Below are 17,260 nucleotides of genomic sequence, written 5' to 3'. Positions count from 1 at the left end.
TTTTGCTACTTATATAACATCCATCGTATTTGTGCTGGTAACATCTGCCCTCTGTTATGCATCTGCTTTGGTACCTTAACGCGGCGCACACAGACCGCACTCAGCCTGCCCTCATTTCTGTATGTTTACGTTCCTTCCTGCCTTTCGCGGCCCGGCCCGGCAGCAGGGGCTGGCGGAGGGCAGGCGGCGGGCGGGCAGCGGGGTCCCCTCCGAGACATCCCACCTGCAGCGGTGCCGAGGGGATGCGGCTGCCGCCCGGGCGGGGGGACGCGCTCCATCCCGCACCTGCCCGGCGCCCTTGGGGCGGCGGAGCAGCGGCGGCCGCGGGCGCTGCGGCGGCGGCACCACGTGTCGGGGCGGGGAGCGGCGGGGCCGGGCGGGCGCCGCCACCCCCAGCGCCGCAGCGGCAGCAAAGCGAAGCAGAGCCCGGCTCAGCGCATCCCTCTCGTCCATGCCAGGTGCCTGTTCCCGGCCGCGCCGTGACTGAGGAGCGATGGGGCCCCTGCGGGAGAGCGGCAAGGTGAGGAGCCGCGGAGGGACGGGGCTCGTCTCGCGGAGAGGAGCGAGGAGAGGCAGGGGCAGGCAGATTTCGTCTTGCCCCCGCCCTGGGGGGGGGGCGGGGGGGGCTGGGATTTGCCTGCCCCTGCCTCGATGATGGAAAGAGGAGGGCACATCCGAGAGGTCCCTGACGCCGGGGTGTCCCTTCCCGAGCAGGAGCAGAAGACGCAGCTGGAAAGGGAGGTGTCCCGCAGCCGCATCCCCCGCCTGGTCCTCCGGCCGCAGCAGAAGGTATCCCCAGCTTCCGAATCGCCCTTTTCGGAAGAGGAAAGCCGGGAATTCAACCCACCCAGCTCCTCCGGGCGCTCCGGCAGGACCATCAGCAGCAACAGCTTCTGCTCAGGTACCGCAGAGAGACGCCTCTGCCGCGGTGTCCCCGGGGCACACGGTGTGCCCACCACGCCGACCCCCGAGGGTTCGCTGTCATACCCAGACGCAGGATCTGTGTGTCAGGCTCGTATCGAGCCGTGATGAGCAACCCGCTTTGCAGATGAAGAAGAGCAACCATTGATTTTTCCAGGGAAATCTAGTATCTGTTCTTTTAATATGTGTCCGTAAGTGACACCAGATGTTTCCATTTCGAGTTCTGCTATCTGCTGCTAAAAAAGTTGACGGTTTTATTGCGGCAAAAGAGTTGCTTTAAAGAGAGAGATGTGCCTTGAAAACTGGAGCATGGGTTTGAGGCATTTTGAAAAGCCCTTAAGTCAAGAGTCTGTAAAACAGAGGAGTTGCTTTTAAGGGTGTCAGACTGCAATTCCTTTTGGTTTTGTGACGATGATCTCCATGAATCGGAACAGGATATGTTGGAGTTTTCGCTGCCATATTGAATTGAGTTTTGTTTATTTTAGAATTTAGGCTTCTCCTGATGAGTGTATTGCCAGACAAGAGTTGGGCATGATGGATTCTCCACAGAGAGGGCAATGGCTGGGTGATAGATCAGAAGTAAATTATTACTCTCCAACTGTAGACCACCAAATTGTCATTTGCTCTTCGAAATATGTACATCCCGTTGAGAGACAACTTAAAACCAGATTTTTTATGTTAAATATTTGCCCTCTGTAGAGTTTAGCATAATTTAAGTGCCTCAACTAGCAGTAAAAGACTCAGATGCCTACTAGTGGTGAGCGATTTTTTAATTCAGTGAAACTCTTCACCATGTACATTATGCACATGAACAACAAAATTGAGGGTCACATCATGAACACCTTGGACTCTATACACATATGGTAATTTTAAAGGTATTTGGGTGTCCAAAATTTGTTTTCAATAGTCAGTATTTCGGAGATCATAACATTTTTAGTGGTGTACTTGGAAGTGCTTGGTTAACGGTTGGACTCGATGACCTTAGAGGTCTTTACAACCTAAATCTTTCTGTGATTCTGTGATCTTCTAAGTAAAAATCTGAATAATAAAAAGTATTTTTGTAATAGTTAATATCAGAGCATGTTCCTTTTTTAAAAAAATTCATAAAGTATTTAATTTACCAGAGATTTTCCTGGGAACAGACCAAAATGCTCATATTTGTCTTGGTCTTCACTACAGTGGATCAGATTACTGTAATTTTTTAAATTCCTTTAGCAAAAAACAGTGTATTGAGCACAGTGTACAAGTTTTCCTAGATGAGAAACACAATATCCATGTTTGAGTCTAGCTTTGCCAGATTTTGCAATTCAGTCTCAGTGGAATGATCTATTTGGTTATTGTTTAATGAACAATGCAGTGTGTTAAACAAACATCATAGAATTGTAAGAATGCTGAAGTCTTTTTCCCATGCCTTCTTAATCCCTCCACCTTACCTACTTGAAAACCCCTTTTTGCCTGTTCCAAAGAAATAAAATCTTTTGAAGCTTTCTAGAAATACATTATTTTTTATGATCTCTCCCAAATGGCTGCTTTTCATCCATTTTTTTCCCCTGTGTGTTGACAAGCCTTTCATCTTGATTATTGACATTTTTTTCATCTTTTGGGTTTGTACCATGTTCTTCAGATCTACTCAACATGTAGCTGCCAGAGTCATATACCCTTGCTGTCCCACTGCACTATATAGGCTGTCTTGAGTCCCAGCAGCACGTTGTATTAGTCTGGGTGTGTCTGATCTCATGGCTTGACAGTTTTAGGGCACGTTTCACGGAAGTATTGGAGAGTACAGTGCTGGTCTCTTTACCTGCATCTCAAGCACAACTGCTCATCTCTTTTATTTCTTTTATTCAACTTTTATTATTCCATGAATGTTGCATTTATTTAGTTTAATTTTTTTCCCCATGCTGATAGCTTTGTGCTTCTAAAGCTGCTTACGCAGTTTGACAGTGCTGTGAGTCTTCTGACCTTCTGCAGCCAAGGATCAGCCAAGGCACTGCTTTCCATGTCAGAACCTGTCAGTTGTTGTTAGGTTTGATGGAATTTTCACAGTGATGCAGGTATGACAACAGTCACTAACTTGATTTCCTCATTTTCTGACATCTCTTCCCTATCTTCCACTTATGATCCTTCTTTATCATAGTATGTCTAATTTAGATTGAAATTCGCCAGCATCAGCAGGTGGCTGCTGGTTTCTGTTTCTGGGGAGGGGATGGCAAAGAGCTGTATGGAGAGGTGAGTGGAGGGGCCTCAGCTTCTGCTCCGCCTCTCCTAGTGTTTCATCTTAATTGAGAAGTGACATGTGCAGAAACGGTATTTAAAATTAGTAAGTAATACACTGGAAGAGGTGAGTGGATGTATCATATGAGCAATAATGTAGCAGTATGAAAAAGTTCATGAGCATTTGGATAAATGTCTGTTTTGTAGCTTCTTTGGAGCGTTAAACTCCAAAATATTCTTAATAAGCAGCAGATAGTATAAATTGATCCCTGGAATAATTCCTTTCCTGTTTATCCTTCTCTTTTCAAGTTGTTCTCTACCTTTCTTCCATTATTATTGACACCAAGTAGTTATGATCAGTAGATTTCTTTTTGCCTCAGTAGAAATGATATTTTTTCTCTTCATCCATTAAATATATTTTTTCTACTTGATTCCCTAGAGCTTCTGGTGTTGTCCATTTTCCCTGTGTGCTTACATTGGTCGCAATTCATAAGTGAAGGCTTAGAGTTTTTTCTTTCTAAATGAGAGTAGGGGGATCCTCTAGGTATTACTAATGTTATTTTAGGAACCATGGCAGTGCTGCAAGCATGGTGGCAGCAGCAAAAAGTACCTCTTGGCAACAGAAAAGAGACAGTTTTCGTAATGCTTAGTTCCTTTTGAAGAATTTGTTAGTTCTGGCTGTGATAGGTTTTAAATTTGCATGACCAGCTCCCTCTTTGTCTTGTTTAACCGGATCAGAGACTCACTTGACCATGTTGGTCAATTATTTGTAGTTGACTTTATGTCAGCTTTGCTTTGTAAGTCCATATGAAGCACGGTGAGACTGTTAGTCTCCTCTGTGATATTCCTGAAATATGTTTTTAATATTCTTTGTTTCTGCCAAGTGAACATGGATGCTGTCTGGATGTTGCATAGGCAAGCTAAGCCTTTGTATCAGTATTCACCGTGCACAATCCTTCCTTAAAATCTTAGAGCATCTGGGGTCCTGGCTGTCATTTGATATGGGAGCACTTCTCTTCTACGGCTTGGATGTCAGCCACAGGACTCATATGATGTCAAACGATGAAAAAGCACTCTCCCAGCAGCTTTGTCTGGCTCAAATGCTACTGACCACTTGCCCGTGTTGCGCGTGTTTTTCTCATAAGTTGCACTTGGCTTCAAAGTGGCTGTGTGCTCTTACCTTGTCAATTGGGCAGAGAACACAATTTAAAGCATCCCAAACAAGCCATCTGCTGATGGATCCATGGCAGAGCAGCTGCTGGGCCTTTGGTCATTCCAGTTAGTGTTTGCCTTGTAAGAAGTGTGAAACTTTGGGTGAGGCATTATCCTTGATTTTGGTGTACATGTCCATTTGATACCAAACCAGTTGCTTATTGATTCAAAGTCAGCCTGGACATGCCAAGCTCAGTAAGTGTTTAGCTTTTCTTTTTAAAAGGAATTTAGTCTGGGATATATTTTGTTTCTACTTTCAGTTTCTGAATAGCTCAGCTTTTAAATTCCTCTTTATGAAGAAGACTTGTTATGTGCTGCCTTTATAATAATGGCCAAGCTCTCCTTCAGCCTTTTCTCAGAAGCCAGTCACCTGAATTTCTGCAGTGAAGCTTTGGTAACTGAGATGCAGCTTTTCAGGAAGCACTTATGCATTTTCAGCATAAGAATTCATTCAGCAAAAGCATTTTTGAGCCAGAGGACTTGTTTTATGCCCATAGCAAACAGTTCCTCTTTCCTTGGGCTTACCTGTAAATCATCTTTTTACCTAGACTGAATAGCCCTACAGGCTATCGAAAATGAGTAGCATCTCTGTACTTCAACACAGTCTTCAAAAATAAGAGTTGAAGCTTCTTTTTTGCTTTTTCTTTAAAATTTCAAGATTTAGTTCAATGCTTATTCATGTTCAATCCTTATTTCATAACTCGTTCTTTCCTGGTGTAACCATTTTTTTTAAATCTTGTCCTTTGCGTATGTGGCACAATAAATGTGCATCTGTACAATGGCTGCACTGTAAGCCTGGGAGTGTGGGTGCTACAGCAGGAATCATAGTGTTGCCATTCCCTGCTCACTTGCTCCTGTGCACAGTCCCCTCAAACTCAGAGATAATTTGCCAATTGGCCCTGCTATTGATCCATGCTGAGGCTGGGTTCACAGGGTGTCAAAAAGAGCACGTAGGCTTTAGACAGGCTTATTGAAGTCCATGTGTATGTGCAATCCATATTAATAGCCACAGACAAGAAGAATAGGGTTTTAACAGGTGTTACTGAAGAAAAAGTTGTACTTTCTTGCACTCCAGTAAATCATTTCTTTGCTAGAGCATTGAAGAAGGTTGCATTGTAAACCAGCTAGCCTTGGAGGCTACACTATTAAAGTGTGTGTACTTAAATATGTATTCCTGAATAGAAATAGATACAGGAAAACAAATTTTTAGTATTTTAACAAGTCAACAGTTTGAGGCCAGGGAGTTAGTATAAATGACTGAAAATAATTGCTCCTATTATTTGTGTGTATATATGTATGTATTATTATGGAAATAGTGAGTTCTCCCATTTTCCATGTTTCTGGTTATCAGAGGAAGTATTTTGCCTAAATAGTTCCTTTGATTTTTAATCTGAGTTATTGATTCAAAGAGATGTGCTTAAAAGTTCTCAAGTATGTGATACTGCAAGTTAACTTCTCTTTTCTGCAGTCCTTTATGCTATGCTTTTCCACAGTCCATTTGCTTTTTTTTCAGACTTCTGAAGTGGAGGTCTTCTCCAGCATGCTTGTTTGCTGCACTCTGTAAGGCAGTTCAGTGACTACTGTGATATTAATTTACAAAAGTGTTGAAACCAAGTCTGCTTTCAAAAATGCACATATGGACATTTAGCATGAGGGTGACACTGGTGACATGCTTCCTTTTCTCACTGCTGCTTCCCTAGAGAATTTCCTGCTGGGTTGGCTTACGTGCAATAATTTATTATTGCTTTACATTTTGAGCTGCAAGTTCTGTTTCCGTGGCACAGAGATCTGTTCCAAACATGGAAATGAGAAAAGTGTCTAGGTACTAAAGAACAAAGCCTGCTCGTTCCTCAGTTTTTGGCATTTCCCTGCTTCATTTTCAACATCACTATTTATTCTCTCTTACTAAGTAACAATCCTTTTGTCCCTCTTGCCACACAGCAACATCTGGAAGCCAAAATATTTGACCTTTTGAATGTTTGTTATCACCTTTTAATGCATCTGTCAGTACTGTGAACCTTTAAAACCTGAGCCAGAGCCTCCCGAGGTCAGTAGAACAGTTCCCATTCACTCTGGCACATTTTGGATGGTGTCCTGAGAACAGTCACCCTTTCTACTATACCTCACCCTTTCTACTACCCTGTTTGTCATAGCTTGCTGTGTACTACAGGCTGAATTCTAAATAATATTTTGTATTTTCTTCACCACAAATACGCAATCTAATATTTTTTTTGCAGTGCTTTTCATACAATTTTCTATTGAGTTGAATGATGTTATGCATACTGAAGAAAGTCACAACTTGTAGGAGGAGTGAAACTTTAATCAGAAGTCTTTGATTTGTTTTGTGTTAAAAGAGAATCTTGATGTTTTAAGAGAATTCAAGATGACATTTTTAACCCTGCATTTATTTTTGAACAGTGTTTTGAGATGTATGAATCACCAATTACAGTGAGTGGGTTCTATGGTGATGTTGAGTGCCAATCTTGGCTTGAGGACAGTTTAAGAAAAAATACGCATAATCCAACAATGGATAGAATATAGGCAGTTTCGTTCCATTAGAAGGTGAACAGTGCAACCTTATGAGATGATATTGAAGCTGTGAGGGTCACAGTCATATGCTGTTGTCAGCCATGGAGGCAGAGCTGTATGGGAGCAAAGGAGTATAAAGTGTTGCAGCATTTGAGGACCAAGTACAAATTTCTATGTGGTCTATTAAAAATTTTTATTTTCAAAAATGGTGCCTTCAAAATTGGAAAGAATATTTATAATTTCTTCCTTTGCTGAATAATGGAATAAAACACATTAAAACACACACAGAGAAACCCATCTATATATACGTATACATTTCACATAACGCTAATACTAAATGGGTAGTATTTCTTATACTGGATGTAGTCAATGCTTTCCCACTAAAGGTAGGAGCAGTGGTTCCACTTTCAGCTATTGTCCTCAGGAAAGGTTAGTAAAGTCTACTAAAGTGCTTAAAAAACTCCATACCAAATAGAAAAGACTCTTCTTTTTCTCTTTTTTAGACTCTTTCCTGACCTTACCTTTAGTTAAAACTTTTCTATAAAAATTCTAAAAATATTTTTCATCCTTTGTCATTGTAAACCCCTTGTCCAAATGTTATCTGTGACAAGGAGCTGTGCTACTCCCGACCACAGTGCTCTCCTAGTAACAGTACTATTTTTATTGATATTTTTACTGGTAAGCCCTTATGCTTCTGTTCCATTATGCTAATACCATTAGTGGGGCTATAAATGTAATAACAGGGCCAGAAAGCCACAATTATATAGTCCTTTTTTTCACATGGTTTCACAGAACTCACATCAGCCCTGCCTGTTAGGGAAATGTTCAAGTAGAAGGAATATTGGTAGATTTACTGCTGAAGTCAATTAAAATTTACTACTTCAGTATGACTTAGCTTTTGTACAGTTAGATGTTGAGAGCAGATACCTTTGAGGACATGTTTATGGGAAGTCCTGCATTGCAAAAGATGTCCAAGCTGTTGGAGCAGGTCGGTCTGTTCTTTTTTCACCTTCCTCTCCCCTCTTCTACATTATCTTAGCCTGTCAGCATTCCTGCCATGCTGTGACTGAGCAGAGAGGACCACTTACCAAATTCAGTGAGCAGCTCTCATACTAAATTTTCAGCAATGACCATTAGTGGTCAGCCTGTGGGTGTGACAGAAGCAAGGTCAAAGGGGCTGGTGAGTAACAGATGTGAAAGTTGCCTGTATATTAATGATGGAAACCTCAGCAACCACCAGAAGAAATCAAAGATGTTTAGTCTTGATTCTACTTACTTGACTACAGGGTTAGATTTTATGACTAGAACATTAAAATCAATAGTTCCAGCTTGAAAGACGGACGAGGAATAACAGGGTGGAATATCTTACAAATGTAAAGAAAAAACATGTAGGTTGTAGGGATCTCTGGAGATGATTTCATCCAGCCTCCCTTTTGAAGCCAGCCTGTTTCCAGCACTAAGTCACAGCAGCCAAGGCTTTTTCTATCTGAGACTAGAAACCCTTCAAGGACAAGAGTTTGCACAGCCTCTGTAGGTGACCTCAGGGAGTGGTGGAGCTGCTAGACTGCCTTTGTTCACAAGCAAAATGGAGCATAGTTAATTCCAGTTCTGCCTGCAGAGACACTGAGATTAAATGTGGAATTAATTTGCTTAGCAGCATTTTGTATAAGTAGGCCTCCTCTCTTTTCCTGACAGGGCTATAGTTTTGTTTGCCCTTCTGCCCTTCTTTGGTGTGTTTGGCTTCTGGTAAGACACTTGCCTCACAAGAACATGATATTCTAAGACATTTTCTTAAATACCAAGCCAAACAGGTCTTAAAAATAAGTTTCTTAACTATGAAATGAGTTTAGAACTGACCAGAATGACCAAATCTAGTAGCATTTTTAGGATCCTGCTTTTAGTGAAGTTATTGAATATTTTTTACAACAGTCTGTATGATTTTGCAGATGACAAATTGTTAGTAACAAATGATTAACCTTATAGAGTACGTGAAATCACCTATTGGAATTGCTTCAGTAAAATTGAAAAGTTTTAGTACAATCAAGAGCTGAGGAGAATATTCACAGTTCTTACCTTAAGCTGTGCTGGTTGCTGGGCACATGAGGGTGCCTCCAGAGGGCCATTCTGTGTTGTGGTGAGGTTGGATTTATGCCTGTTGAGTCCCTCATGGTGTGGATGTGAATATGCTTCTACCTCTATCTTTCTGTATGTACTACTAATTTTATACTGTTATGTTTCATCTACTACTTTTACTGCATTTCCCAGTTATTCCAGAAGGACACTGTGAGTCTTCCATTAGCACTGTTTTCTGCCTGGGCAGTGAGCCCTCACTGGTTCAGCTGCCCAAGTCAGAGCAGTGGTTGGACTAGTCCATGGAGAGAGGAGAGATCCTCCAGGCAGTGACTCAGAATTAGGCTGTCCTTTGACTCACTCTCCAGGGGAGCCTCTTTCTTTCGGTTTAATACAGAAAGAGCCTTACAGGTGGAAGCTTTGGTGTCTGTCAGCAACTTCTCTTGTTGCATAAAACACCTCTGTGCTACAAGACCAGTCATGAAAAGAAGACCAAAGCATTTGTAGGGGGTCAAAAAATGTGAGGCAGACAAGCAGGCTGGGAGATTACCCTGAAAAATTCTGAAATGTCCATGGTGGTACCCTCACTGTCAATAGCCAGCTTGCAGTGCACCATCATGGCAGAGCTGTGGCTACCCGGACTAACAGATCCTGGGATGAATGGAAAGGGAACTGCCAGGAAATTGGGTTTGTCTTGGTACAATGAATATTTAAAATTTCATTAGAGTCACATGTTTAATTCTGGAATCCACATTTCTTGGTGGAAATTCAGAGTATGTACAGCTGAACATTGGTCAAGAGAACCCTAGAAGGAAATGAAAATTGTACAGTGGAATAGGGATCAGGTAGAAACTGGAGAGTTCAGTCTCCGAGGAGTGCCTAACTAGATCTGGCAGCTAAGAGTGAAAGCAGAAAGAAGGCAGTGCTTCCTCAGTGAGAGCATCATTAATTATTTGGATGTGTTATATAAGGAGGTTGTATATTCAGTGTTTCTTGAAGCGTTTAGGAAAAGGTAGTAATTTTCTAAAGAATGTTCTAAGGATTTTCCAGTGAACCTTCTAAAGTCTCTGTGCCCAGAAAATCAGAGAAAATCATCACGTCAAAACATATAGCCTAAAAGTCTATAAGAACAATATATTTGTCAGCTGTTAATAGTATTATTATCTTTCACTCTGTTGTTTATATTTTGACTTTACTATTTAAAAGTTAGTCAGTGCATGCAAATGTCAGAGTGTTCTGAGCAACTTTCCTGATTGTTTGTGTGAGGAGACACTATCCCATGCTTGGCTTTGAAACTTGGCAGGCATATCTGATCTGGGACAGGGCTTGGACACAGAATTTCAGTGATGAAATCCAGCTGATGTTCAAAGGAAAAGTCTACTCCCAGAACGCTCTTAGGAGGCCACTGGGAAAAAAGACACCATGAAAGAAAGCATTGAAGGTTGTGTGTTATAAATTTATGTCATTTTCCTTCTTGTGCAAGTAAATAATTCAGGCAAGATCATAAGTACAGGCTTTCACAGCACTATTTGCCAGCTTTCTCTCTTTTGTCTTCCTGATGCTCATGTGCCTGAGAAGGTAAATCAGGTCTACCTGTATTCCTGAGAAGTCTGGACCTGAAATCCTTACTGGATTCTGTTCTGTGTACAGATGAGGAGCAGAGGTGCTCACTGCAGCAGTGAGCAGGGCAGATGTCAGGCTGGCTGTGAGATGGAGGGGAATCACCTTGATGTGCTGTCAGGGTCTACAGGGAAGTCTGCTGCTCTCCTGTGGGGGAGAGCTCGCCTACATCATTAAATACAAATATACTTGTTAAGGCTTTGATAGAAGGACAGAGGAAGGAAGCAGGGAAGGACTAAGGTATGTGCAGGCAATTGGCCAGCAGTGAACAGCTGGAGAGCACCTCACTGTTCACCAGGACTTTCCTTGTGCCAGGACAGTGAGTTGTGGGTCAGGTGGGAGGTGGAGTGTTCAGCAGAGCTTTGCTTGCCTTTGGTGGTGAGCACCAGCATTTTGTAGGCAGCTCTTCCTTTCTGTTGTAGTAAACATTTGGATTATTCAAAAGGCTGATGTACAAAAATGTTTCCCTGAAGCTTGCCCTAGTTTTGGAAAATTTATAATTTTGTTCATGTTTCTGACTAATACAAAGTAGAAGGAGTAGAAGATGTACATTACATAAAAAATAACAAGTGATCAGAGGAGAGGGAGTACAATAGAACCATTCATTTACTGCAGCTGTAGTGGGTGTGCTCACCTGGTTCTTGGTGTATCTAAAGGTCACGAGGGATATGAATAAAAAAGAGCTGTTCTTCTTTGTGCCAGGCTCATTTGTTCCTTTAAAAAGTGCCCCATTGAAATGAAAGCTGAAGTTCTTAAGGGTACAACAAGGAAATGTAGATATGATATAATCTGATGGCACAGTGTCACCAGTATGATATCAGAGGCGATGTCAGCAGATGGCAAATAAAATATTTTTTATGCTATTTTTGTATTCATTCTTTAGCTACCTTATTTCCTTATTTCATTTAGTTTTACACATTTGGTTTTTTCAATGTCTCAATTCTTAACACTGTTGTTTCTTCCATTGTTTAAAGTTTTATCAGCCCCTGTGACTCCTCCAGGTAGCATCTCTATAGCTTTGGGAGTTACTTGTATATAAAGTCTCCCTTATAAAACATATCTGTGAGGTCTGCAGAACATGTACACGTATCACAATAAATTTATTGGTGGAGAGATGAAGTAAATAGTCTCTTGCAGGGGTTTTTTTGTTGTTGTTTTTGTTTTAACACAGGGTTAGGAAAATACTGCCTCATACAGAAACATCTGAATGGAAAAGTAAAAATTAAAAATAAACTACACAAACTGTCACTTATTTCTGAGTATATTTGACTACAAATATTTGTGTGCTTCTAAAGAGAGGATGCTTTGGGCATAGCTAAAGAAGCTGCTTAAATGCTTCTAAAGTGAGGATGCTTTGGACATGGCTAAAAGAGCTGTTAAATGCAATTCAGAAACACTCAACAATGCTGATCGACTGCCCTGTAGGTAGCATTCACTCTGCCTGCAGAAGAGATTCTGAACCTTGAAGAAAAGGAAATGGGTGCCTATCTGTGAGGAAATTGTCACCTTCTCTTTTCTCTGTATTGAGTTATATTGTGATGTTGATGGGACTGGAAGGGATAAAAAATAAACTAAAATCATTTGGGCAGCAATCCAGTCAGGACGAATGTGAGGATGGGTTGAAAACCTCATTAGCAGTCTTCTATCTCCTGTTATTTTGCTAGGGACATATTCTGAGTTGCAGAAGGCAGCAGCAAGATGGCAAAAGGAGATGCTTGTTGGCTTAATTGTGATGATTTGAAAGAATTAAATATGATTAAGCCGTATTAGGTGCTTTGCACTCCTACTGCCCTTTGTGCCTTGGGAAATGATTCTGGCAGTAGGCTAGGTTGCCCCATGGCTTGGCATCATGCCTGACACTTGGCAGAGACCTGGGATGCAACACCTCAGGGTGCTGGCTGCTCCTACAGGCTCTGCTTTGGAGAGTCAGCACCCGTGTGTGCCTTGCTCAGGACTGGAGGCAGAACATGGAGAAATGGGAAGCAGAACATTGAAACAGATAGGTGAGGGTAGAATAACTGGCCGGTCATGAAGGAAAACTGAATCACATGAAAGGATGAGGTTTTTCTACTGTATTGAGGGAGCAGTAGTTAACAGTAGCAAAAGCTGCTCTTTCCTGCAGAGGGGAGGTGGGCAGGGAGGTATTGGATAGATATGGGCTGTCCCTTCTGCCTCATAAATGCACAGTCATACATTGAATTTTAAATCAATCTGCCCATGCAAAACTCAGTGCAAGATGAGGCTTGACCTAAATTATGAAAAGAGTGGAAGTGGTAAGTGCAATATGGTCATGCAAATTACTTGGCTTAGTTGCAGGTACTTCTTTGGGTTTCATGTTAGGTAAAGATAATGCACCAGGAGAAGATTGCAATTGCATAATTTAGATGGCAGCTTTCATTTTGTCCTGGGAAAGAACAAGCAATTACATTTTTCCAGGAGAGTCAGAGTGGTATGTTTGGTTTTGTTGTGTATCACTTAGCCACCGTGACTTTTAGAGGAACCAGGATTACTCCAGATTACAGGGGATGTGATTAGATGAAGCAGGGGTTTGATGTGTGGATTTCATTCAGAATCAGGCTTTTTACTTTGCATTCAATTGTTAAGAGCTGGAGTGTTTGTTTCCCTGGAGGTCAGAAACTCGGGTCTGTTCCCTAGGTAGCTGATGATGCCCTGGAGTGCTGGTGTGCCCTCAGAGGAATTCAGCTTTAAACAAAAGCAGCCTGTGTATAACCCAGTCTCTTCAGAACTAGGTACCACACAGACACTTGGTCAAGAATGGAAGAGTTCTGTGTTCATGGTTGCTTTTAAAGGAGAGACAATTTTGAGGAACCCTTATTAATTCCAGTTAAATGAAATTCCTGACTTCTTGCATATGGGCTGTAGGTTGTTCCTTTGTGTCTGTTGTTCAGATAGGGGAACACTTCTTGAAGGAGAGCGTGTGTCCCATGCTTGCCCTGCATCCAGCGTGCACTACCCAGTGCATTTTTGTGTCTCATGTGTTTTCATGCTATAATGTTCCCTAACCTAGCTAAAGGAATTAATCTTAGATATGAATTTTCATTAGATAGCCCCTGATTTTGTATTTTGTCAGACTTAGCAAAACAAGTACTTGCCCTGTTCGTCTTCTTCACAAAATGGGTGAAACAAGTAGCTTCTCACCAGGTTTCAGAGGCAAGGTTGTATGTATCACTCCTTTTATTCTGCTAACTTTAACGTACTTATTAGTTAAAAATGTTAATGTTTTCCCTTTTCTCTTCAGATGACACTGGCTGTCCTAGTAGCCAGTCAGTATCTCCAGTTAAGACTCCTCCTGATGCTGGAAAAAGTCCAATCAGTTTTTGCACTGGTAGCGATGGAGACTTCTCCAGGAAGAAATTTAGTCCAGGGTCAATGAGTGAAGGGAACATACAGCTGGCTCGATATAAGAAGGAGACAAAGACAAGCCTTGTAAAGCCCGGTGAGTATAATTCCTTTCATTTCCTTAATTACACTTTCTAATTGACTGGTACATTTACAGATGTCTACATAGATGGCATTGTGTTGCCTGTGATACCACTAATGCTGATAGCAAATTAAAAAAAAATAGTTGAGTTCTTGCTATGGAACCACCTGCAAGATATGAAAACACTATTTGTATTGTCTTTTTCATGGAAATATAATTAATTGACATCTTCACTTTCTTTTATGAGGCTCAATGGTGATGTCAAATAACTGAAATGGATTTTACCATGTTTCATAGTAATTGCACACATATTTCACTTCCCAAAGATAAATGACTCTTAATATGAAAGCAAAGTCTTGTGACATTCTGAGATTTATTGTTGGATCCTGCCTAAAGTTTAGGTTGCCAGACTGTGATAGCTCCGGACATACAACGTGTCAGACCAAGGCAAGAGGATGGGCAGTCCATATGTGGGATTCAGGCAGTTTTGGCCCCAATACTGCACTGGCTGAATCACGAGTGTGTCTTCCCGTGCCTTGGGCTAATGGGCCACCTCAGACCACCAGCTAAATCAGCACCTGCTTGTCGCACATCCAAGACTAAATATCCTGGTGTGCCACTGGTTGCTGTAATTTTAATGAGTAGATATAAAATATTTTTGTGATTCGTGTGCAGGCAGCTCTTGATTACAAATGGTCAGGATATTTGTGCTGTTATTTAATTAATCATGGAGACAGAGCTGGCCTGGTACAGAGCCAGCTGCAGAACTGACATGGTTTATCAGCTCAGGTACCTCCTGGTTATATTGTTTCCAGAGTCATTTTACCTCTGGAAGCAATTTATATACTTTCATGAAAAGCCAGCTCAGATTTGCCAGTACCATGTTTAATCCAGAAACAGTAGAGAATCTGTTGCAAAATCTCTTCACTGGATTGGTCATCTGATTTACCACTATCCCTGCAAGTTCTTCAGCTCATTTCATAGCACCATGTTACTTGAGTGTTCCCAGTCTCCTATTGATGTGCATAATGAATGATAGATAATATTTTTTTCAAGGTTTGTTTTCTGTTCCATTAAAATCAAGGAATCTAATGCAGGCAGAATGCAGTGAATGTGGTGTAAGACAGCCAAATCTGCAGCCGTGGCTACCACAACAATTTTGTTTGTGAATATGAACATGGCTTAGCAAAATGTGGATAATGAATTGAGAAAGTTTGTTTCTACTGGAGAATCCTATACCCAAGGAAAAGACTTATGCAACTTTTTCAATATTTGTTTTCAATTTTACACTTAAATTGCCTTATAACATCAAATTATTAGTCTTTTGCAGTAATAGTCAGAAGTCATATTATTGAATGCATTATTTCAAATCTTTGAACAGACTTAATTTACATATTTACCTATTCTTGTAAGTGGGCCACTATATACCTATCAGTACCTCTGCATTGATCTCTAAGGTTGCAAAACTTGTCTCTAGATTTCAAGTGTGTCAATCCTGAGATCTATTAAAACTCTCAGAGCAGCAACTGGGTCCGACTTACAGGGTACTTCTAAGTTCCTCCTGCCAAACATCTCACACTTTTTTTTGTGGAAAGTTTTTCAAAATCATGCCATAGTCAGTGTGAGAGCTGACACAAGTGAGGGATGTTTCAGAAATGGAAAGCATGACAGGGGACAGCCAGGGTTCATTTTCCTCAGTGACAGCCACAGAGGTTAATGTGATTCTCTTCCATTGCTATCTTTTGGCTTCAGGTGAATCCAGTCCTTTCCCCATGACCTTCTCTGGCATGAATTTCTGGTGACTCAGTTGGAAAGATCTAGCCCTTGTGAAAGAGGAGGCATTACCCTGTAGCAAAACACGCAAGGAGTAACAGCGGACTAGTAGAAAGGAGGTGGGATACAGGAGGAGAATAACAACAACGCGTTATACACGTTGTCATACATAAAGGGAATTGTGCATAATTTTCTCTTTACCAAAAACTTCTCTTGATTTATGGAGATTATTTCATACTTATCTGAAATGTCTTGTGATAATGACCACATAGCATGAGTCACACATGAGAGACAAAAATCCAGCCTTCCACTATCTTTTGCTGTGTCCTAGGCTACATTTTTGTAGGCAAGTACATCAATCAGTGTGCACTTTCAAAATGTCTGTCATTTTACTGAAAATCTCTGTCATTTTACTGAAAATCTATCCATTTCCAGGAGTGTTTTCTTGGAACATGCTGAATCTCAGAAGAAATACATACATAAATATTTAGATAACTCAGGAAATGTCAGAATGGGATAGCACTGAGAATGAACCCTGGGATGTTTTTAGGCTGTTCCCAAGCTCTGATATTTTTCTGCTGTTCTAGTTTCATCACTTCATCTTTCTTTTCTGACTTCAAAATACACAAGGTCTTTTCTTTTTCTCTATCAGCCTAAGACCTTGTTATATGGATCTAAGTCATCTCTACCTCTTGAAGTATTAACAAGCTAGATTGGGATATCATTCAGAATTTATGTTGTTTGCATAGAGAACCATACGTAATCCTGGAATGCATCTTGCTAAACCTCTAAAATATTTATAACCATGGAGAAATTATAGATTTGAGAGAGTTGATAATTGTTTTTGTTGTGCACTAAATCCAAATCACAGCACTGCAGAAGTGAATTTGCCTTAAAACGGTGCCTACTTTCCCAGGGAAGGAGGGATAGGGCAGGAACATTAAGGATGATATAACATCCACTCCAGGAGAAAGTTACAAGCCTTTTAATTTCTGGATTTTAAAAGTTGTTCTTTCTTTTGCATGTGATTTATCTATGCAATATTAAAAGAAATGCAAAATGTGTTGCAGAAAATGCCCTTGCAAGAAGGCACAAAAATACTTATTTAACATTAGTCTTAGCTTTGTATCAAAACGCTGTGCCGAATCCTACAGTTTTTGTAATTGTATAAGCAGGGTCATGAACACTTCTACATATTCACATTCTTGGTGTAGTCCTCCTGCAAGGATCCATCCTGAATTCCTGCAGCTCATGTCCACATCCTGTTGAGAACAGTGAGAACTGTTTTGTTTCCTTTAACAGTCTTTCTCATCTTCTTTTTTGACTTCCATTACAATACTTAATGAAAGGATTCAAAGTCTGGATCTGCAAGCTGCAAAGTACTGATTTCAAAGACATGGATAAAGAAGAGAATCTTTAGTGAGAGTTGTGTCAATAACTTTTAAAAACCTTGTATGTTTAAACTAACACAGAGTTGTG

The 17,260-nt window shown here is 41.0% G+C and overlaps 1 protein-coding gene across 1 annotated transcript in view; it reads left to right on the top strand.

Moving 5' to 3' along the window:
* The first annotated feature begins 375 nt into the window (after nt 1-375).
* Nucleotides 376-17,260, top strand: part of SYBU (syntabulin) — a 39,896-nt gene continuing 23,011 nt past the window's right edge. Inside the window, exons 1-3 of the mRNA XM_027684332.1 lie at nt 376-520; nt 715-901; nt 13,826-14,023. Coding sequence (XP_027540133.1) covers nt 494-520; nt 715-901; nt 13,826-14,023 — 412 coding nt within the window. The 5' untranslated portion in view covers nt 376-493. The remainder of the gene's footprint in view (nt 521-714; nt 902-13,825; nt 14,024-17,260) is intronic.

The sequence above is a fragment of the Neopelma chrysocephalum genome, unplaced genomic scaffold (assembly GCF_003984885.1).
Source record: "Neopelma chrysocephalum unplaced genomic scaffold, ASM398488v2 Primary Assembly neopelma1_66, whole genome shotgun sequence".
NCBI lineage: Eukaryota > Metazoa > Chordata > Aves > Passeriformes > Pipridae > Neopelma > Neopelma chrysocephalum.
The sequence above is the reverse complement of the archived record's forward strand: the minus strand, read 5'-3'. Positions and strand labels throughout refer to the sequence as shown.